The sequence below is a fragment of the Lynx canadensis genome, chromosome D2 (assembly GCF_007474595.2).
Source record: "Lynx canadensis isolate LIC74 chromosome D2, mLynCan4.pri.v2, whole genome shotgun sequence".
NCBI classification, from domain to species: domain Eukaryota; kingdom Metazoa; phylum Chordata; class Mammalia; order Carnivora; family Felidae; genus Lynx; species Lynx canadensis.
Window position 1 is genome coordinate 27832216 of NC_044313.2, and position 6509 is coordinate 27838724.

At 61.0% G+C, this 6509-nt stretch overlaps 1 protein-coding gene across 1 annotated transcript; it reads left to right on the forward strand.

Annotated features, from left to right (window-relative positions):
- The first annotated feature begins 4246 nt into the window (after nt 1-4246).
- On the forward strand, nt 4247-5923 carry LBX1 (ladybird homeobox 1). Its single transcript, XM_030335377.1, has 2 exons — nt 4247-4571; nt 5272-5923. Exons 1-2 carry the CDS (start codon nt 4247-4249, stop codon nt 5790-5792), a joined length of 846 nt encoding a protein of 281 aa, XP_030191237.1. The 3' UTR covers nt 5793-5923.
- Nucleotides 5924-6509: the final 586 nt, after the last annotated feature.

Below are 6509 nucleotides of genomic sequence, written 5' to 3' on the forward strand. Positions count from 1 at the left end.
AACTCATTTTGTTTGGGTCTACAGGGTCCCCTTATCCTGGCAATTCATGCAATGCTCTTTCCCTCGTCTTTGTCTGAAATATTCGCTAAACTAGGGGGAAAGCAGATTTTTGCTAGACTAACCCCTTCCCCTTCCACTGAAGATAGAATAAGGCTGGACCCTGGCAGTATAGGCAGCAAGCAGGAATTTGGCAGTCAGGATACAGTATAGACCAGGCTGTAAAGACGGCATTGCCTCTGGGCAGCAGACTCCAGGGACCGATTGCTTCCAGCTTCCTGGGAAATGACACTGGTTCAGCTACCTGGGGGCAGGGGACCCTAGAGTGTCTTCCCAACCCAGCTTTGGGTCCCAGGAAAGGGGGTGGGCAGGATAGCTCCTCAGGAGCAATGGCAGAGTTCCTATCTCCCCTCTCCCCTCCCCTGACCCTGAATTACTCCCCTAATTTTCACCATCTCCGGAACCCCCCTGAGGGGGAAAGTCAAGGCCCAAGCCTTCCCCCTCCACAACACATAATCATTTGTACTCCATTCACTCAAAACAAAAACCAAAAAACAACTCATTGAACCAGTAAGCGGAGGGCACCAGGTGCTCACCTGCCTGGGCAGGTCTGGTGTGGATGGAGTCCCCAGATCAAGGTCCCTGCCCTCAAGGGTCTCCTCATCTAGTGGGAGAGGGAGTGAGTCTGACTGCAAGCCCGAGATACAGCTCTCTGATCTGCCAGAGGGGTACGGAAGCCAGTAGTTTTGGGTTTCCAGGAGTTCAGAAGATCCTAGCAGCCCACACACTGGGGTCTGGAGTGGGGGAAAACGGTGGGGTTGCAAAAAGGTCGGTGGGACAGTTGGCCTGGTTTTCGAACATAGCCTGGGTGAGGCAATAGAAGTAGGGGCCCTAAACAACAAAATGAGTGGGTAGCACCACGTGCCCCCTGAACCCCCAGCTGTGCCTGCTGGGGCTGTTTTGTTGGGTGTTCAACCAATGAGGCTGAAAACAAAGCCTCCGGATTGGGCCGCAGGAAAAAGAGGTCGGCTACAGTGAGTATAAGAGGTAATATAGCAGGTGATTGTGGAATGTCCTGTCCACTTGGACATGATGTGGCCAAAGACGAAAGATCCCCGGAAACAGGACCCCATTGAAGGAATTCTATGCTCCTGCCCCTCTGCTCCCCAATTCACATTCCTCACCTTCCTGGCAGCTTTGTTGTAACACTGAGGTCCACTGTTCCTGAGGGACTGGAAAAGGGACAACAGCAGGGTTGTCCTTAAGATCCTGTCCTGCAGACAATATCAGGTGCAGACAGGAAGAATGGCAGGGGGTTATGGGATGAAGCCCCTTCCAAGATAGCGACTCAAGAGTCCCTGTTCCTTGATCTGGAGGGGCCTCCTCTCTAGCATGGGGGATATGGTTTGCCCAAGGCTCTGGGTCAGGGCTTTTGGGGTTATGTTGGGAAAGGGCTGGGGACCAGAGGCTGAGGCAGGAAGTGAGGAGAGCGCAGACCCCTCTCGGTCCCTAAGCTTCCAAACCTGCAGAGTCCATCAGGCTCCGGGACACCTTCTCGCTCAGGTGGCTCTCCACCTCTCTCAACTCTGACTCCACTGTTGGTAGGCCCAGCATCACCTCACGGTTTCAGAACAGTGTTGATGCACTAGAGACGGGCCTGCCTTGAGGACAATTCTGCAGCTCTGGAGGAACTGAGAAAGAATCCCATTCTCACCATTCCTGCCTCTGAGCACCTGTCCTCCCCACAAATGCAGGAAAAAGATGGGAAAAGGCTAAATAACTCTTCCCAATACTCCCAAGCAGGGCCAGGGCAGGCACTGGGGTCCCAAACAGGAATCTTTCCTCTCTACACTCTCTCTTTTACTCTGGGGAGCTGCAAGCCGTGTTCTAAACAAATAACTAAATGGGCGATGAACCAATCTCTGATGTGCAGAGACCCCCATGCTGGAGGCATCCAGGGAGAGAACCTGCCCCCTGCCCCACAGCCCAGCTTGGCTCACTTCCTCTCTGGGGCAGTATGGAAGGAGGTCCAAGAAGTCTAGAAGGTCCTATTCTTCCCATCCTAACCTCTAGGCTGGGCTACAGTCCTCTGCACTGGCCTGTCTGGGCCCTTCTCTTGACTAAGCAGGGCTGCCTGACCACACCGTCTGCCCAGGAGTTTACAAACAAAGCCAGGAAAAGGGTTGAGGCTGTATGTGGGGAGAGAAACAGCTCCCTCGGCTCTAACCCCCTCCTTGCTCCCCTCCTTTCTTCAGGGACAGACATGGAAAATTTAGGTGGTGGGGCCAACGGCCCCATACAAACCAGAGGAGAGAAGCCAGAGCAAAAAGAGCCCGGGGGGTACAGCCCCTTTGGGTGCCTTTGGGGAATGAAAGACATAGGGTTCCAACGCGCCTAAGTACCCACAGGTTTACACAAATACACCACATTTCTAACCCCACGCAAATGTACATATTCAAACGTAAACACATTCAAATACCGCTGTGCACAAATGCTCGCCTGATATACAAGAGTCCGGCCGGCCGTAGGGTTCCCAGCCCCCAGTCTGACTCGAACCGGGCTTCCCTGCGGGTTCCTGGGAGCGCAGTCCCAGCCGTGGCCCGGCCCCCTCCAGGCCCCCGCCCCGCATCCGGAACAGCTGGAGTCGGGTGGTGTACTCCAGCCCGGCACTGGGCTGGGCGGGGCCGGCAGCGGGGCCCCGGCCGGGGCCTGGGCAGAGCGCAGCGGGGAGGCCCCGAGCCGGCCCCGTTAGCCCAGGCAACCCGCCCGGCTGCCCGGTCGGGCGCCGGTCACCGGGCGGGCCGTGGCCCCAGTCGACCGGAAGAGCCACAGCCCGAGGAAAGAGTGTGCAAGATTGCAAGAAGAGGTAAGGCTGTTGCTACTGCCTCGGGCCGGGGAAGAGGTGCCTGGAGCCACCAACAACTCACCCGTCAGCTCTCGGCTGGTGAAGACTGAGTCCTCTGACTGGCCCCCTCCCCCAACCCCTGGGGTCCTCCAGCCCTGTCCCGTGTCGTCTCATCCAGGGCTGCGGTACCCTCACGAACCTCCCGCGGGCCATCCTCGGAAGCTGCAGATTCCCTCTCCCCGGGCGCATGGCCCGAGGCCGGGGGTGACAGACAAGAGGGTCGAGGGGTAGGGACGCTGGGTCCTTGATATCAGCTCGGCAAAGTCCTCGCTGGGCGGTGGCGGGGCCCATCCCGGCTCCTGGTCTTACCTGGCCCACGTAGCGGCCACGTCCCTCTCCGGCTGGGCTCACGCCGCCCTTCTCGGGCGCCAAATCCCGGGTCGGAGAGCCTGAGACCTCCGGGCCAGCGCTGCCATCGCAGCCAGACCGGCGGGAGGCGGGTGCGCCGGGAGCGAGGCTCGCAGTTTGGGGTGGGGGCGGCGGCTTTTGAGTCGCCCGAGGTTCGGGTGCAATAAAGGCGCGGCTAATGTAATTTACAAACAGCTCGGGCCGAGCGCGGCGCGGCGCCCGGACTGACAGGCGCATTAGGCAGGCTAATTCCAGCCGGCTCCTCCTACCCCCGGCCCGCTAATTAATGAGCTTCCCAACTTAGAGCCGCCTGCATTGGACAGACAGAGAGTGAAAGAGAGGGCGAGGGAGAGGGAGAGAAGAAGAGAGACGGGGGGGGGGAGCAGAGAAAAGAGAAGAGAGAGAGAGAGGGAGGGAGAGAGAGAGAACAGGAGGAGAGAGAACAGAGAGAAAGAAGAGAAAGGAGAAAGAGAGAAAGGAAAGAGAAATAGAGAAGTGCCGTTGCAGATAATTGATTACTCCTCGATCAAGGCTAACTTGTTAGCAATAGTCAATTGCCCCATCTCTCCGCCTCCCCTCGCAGTACGGGATCGGCGCCCTCGCCTCGGCTTTTCCAACTGCCGCCGCCAGGACCCGGGGCCAGGAGCCGCCGCGGAGCCACCTGACACCTTTAAATAGCACCGGGGCTGGCGAAACTGGAGCCCCGCGCGGCGCGCCCCGGCTCGGGCCGCGGATTGCTGGAAGCCCCGGCGGCGGCGGCGGCGGCGGCGCCCGCGTCAGCGCCCTCCTCCCGGGGCCCCGTGCGGCTCTGCTCGCCTCTGCCGCTGCGCTAATCGGCCCCGCGCCTGGCCCCGCGCCTGGTCCCGCGCCTGGCCCGGCGCGGCCTCCTTCCCGCCCGCCGCTGCCGCCCACCCGCGCCGCCCGGCGCCCGAGCTGCCCGCGGGCTGGGTCCCCGCGGCCCGAGCCGCCCCGGCCGGGCCCCCAAACGAGGCCGAGATGACTTCCAAGGAGGACGGCAAGGCGGCGCCGGGGGAAGAGCGGCGGCGCAGCCCGCTGGATCACCTGCCGCCGCCCGCCAACTCCAACAAGCCGCTGACTCCGTTCAGCATCGAGGACATCCTCAACAAGCCGTCTGTGCGGAGAAGTTACTCGCTGTGCGGGGCGGCGCACCTGCTGGCGGCGGCGGACAAGCACGCGCCGGGCGGCTTGCCCCTGGCGGGCCGCGCGCTGCTCTCGCAGACCTCGCCGCTGTGCGCGCTGGAGGAGCTCGCCAGCAAGACCTTTAAGGGGCTGGAGGTCAGCGTCCTGCAGGCAGCTGAAGGTAGGCGCCGCCGCTGGGTTCCCTTGCGCCCACTGCCCGGCTCCCTGTGCCCCACTCTTTGTGCCCTGTGCCTCTGCCCGCCTCCTCCTGCGCCTGCCGTCAGGGCCCTCCAGCCCAAGCCGCTGCCGCTGGGAGTGGAAAGGAGTGGGACAGGACCCAAACCCAATTTCCTAGGGGCCTCTGGATAGGCCAGAGTCGAGTGACCCAGGAGGGGTGGCGGGAACCCAAGATCTCTCCGCAGTTTGCCTGCTCTGCTTGGCTCCCTCCAGTTCCCGGTGGCCTGGGTGCTCCTTGCCCTGTTCCTGGGTTGGGGAATGGAGAACCTCTCAGCTAGGACCTTTTGGGTAGGGATAGAGTCATAGAGTCCGGCTGTTGGGAAGAGGTGTAAACCAACATTCACAGGGCAGTCAGGGCGACCCTGACTGGCTCCGTTGTGCTCTAGCGACCTCGGATCTTTCAAATCAACTCTTAGGTGGGGAGCAGGGACTGAAACAATTTTTTCCTAGAGACTTCCGGTAGACAAGAGTCGGGGGAAGGAGGTTTGCCAGAGAGGAGGCTTGCCCTAGTCCAGGAGGCCGAATCAAATCCGAGAAGGGAAGTGCAGCAGACTTCAGGCCGATAAGGCCTGGGTGGGGTGAGCGAGAGCCGGGGTGTGGTCTCCTCTCTCCTGGTGCAAGCCTATATTATGGTTTCCTCGCAGGCCGCGACGGGATGACCATCTTTGGGCAGCGACAGACCCCTAAGAAGCGGCGAAAGTCTCGAACAGCCTTCACCAACCACCAGATCTACGAGTTGGAGAAGCGTTTCCTCTACCAGAAGTACCTGTCCCCCGCCGATCGCGACCAAATCGCGCAGCAGCTGGGCCTCACCAACGCTCAGGTCATCACCTGGTTCCAGAATCGGCGCGCCAAGCTCAAGCGGGACCTGGAGGAGATGAAGGCCGACGTGGAGTCCGCCAAGAAACTGGGCCCCAGCGGGCAGATGGACATCGTGGCGCTGGCCGAACTCGAGCAGAACTCGGAGGCCGCGGGCGGCGGTGGCGGCGGCTGCGGCAGGGCCAAGTCTAGGCCTGGCTCTCCGGCGCTCCCTCCAGGCGCCCCGCAGGCCCCGGGCGCCGGGCCCCTGCAGCTCTCGCCCGCCTCCCCGCTCACGGACCAGCCGGCCAGCAGCCAGGACTGCTCAGAGGACGAGGAAGACGAAGAGATCGACGTGGACGATTGAGCGGCGCCCGGGATCTTCCACCGCGCCGGGCCCCTAGCGCCCGTCTGCCCGCCGCCTCCTGGACCGCCGAGGGGAGCTGGGACCTCCTCTGCAACTCCCGCCTTCTTCCCTGTCTCCGGCCCGGACTCAGCTCCCGGCAGCCGCCTCCTCCCTCTCGAAGCAATAAACCCGGGCTGGCCGGCCGGGCCGGCCGCCGCGCGCGGCCTCGGCCGCCCCGGGAGCCCTTGCCGTGCAATTCTGTATGGCTCCTGTATAAATATTTAAACCTATATAGCGGGTTCTTCCCACCTCAGCCTGACTTTTTTTCTTTCTTTCTTTCTTTTATTTTTTAAAATCTCGGAGATTTCCATGTTTTCAAAGCTCTCAGGCTGCCGGGTTTGCTGAGGGCGAGGCAGTATTGAGGGTAACGAACACTGAAGCCCGCGGTCCGGAGGAGGGGGCGCGCCCCGACTGTTTTGATTTTTCTCTGCATGTGGCGAATGCACTGGCCCTCTTCCTCCTCGCCTCCCTAGGCCTATTGCAGTTGACTTCTTTTATTTCCATCTGCCCCTTTTCCCCGCGTGGGAAGGGGCTGAGGGGGACAGCCGGGTCCTGACTTGCAAGTTTCAAATCGATCTCTTCTCTCCCCCCACCCCCGTCCCCAGAAGTCTGTTTTCGATGCCGGTTTCTGCCTCCCAATGTCCACTAACGCTATTTTTAAGATTCCTCCTTACCCTC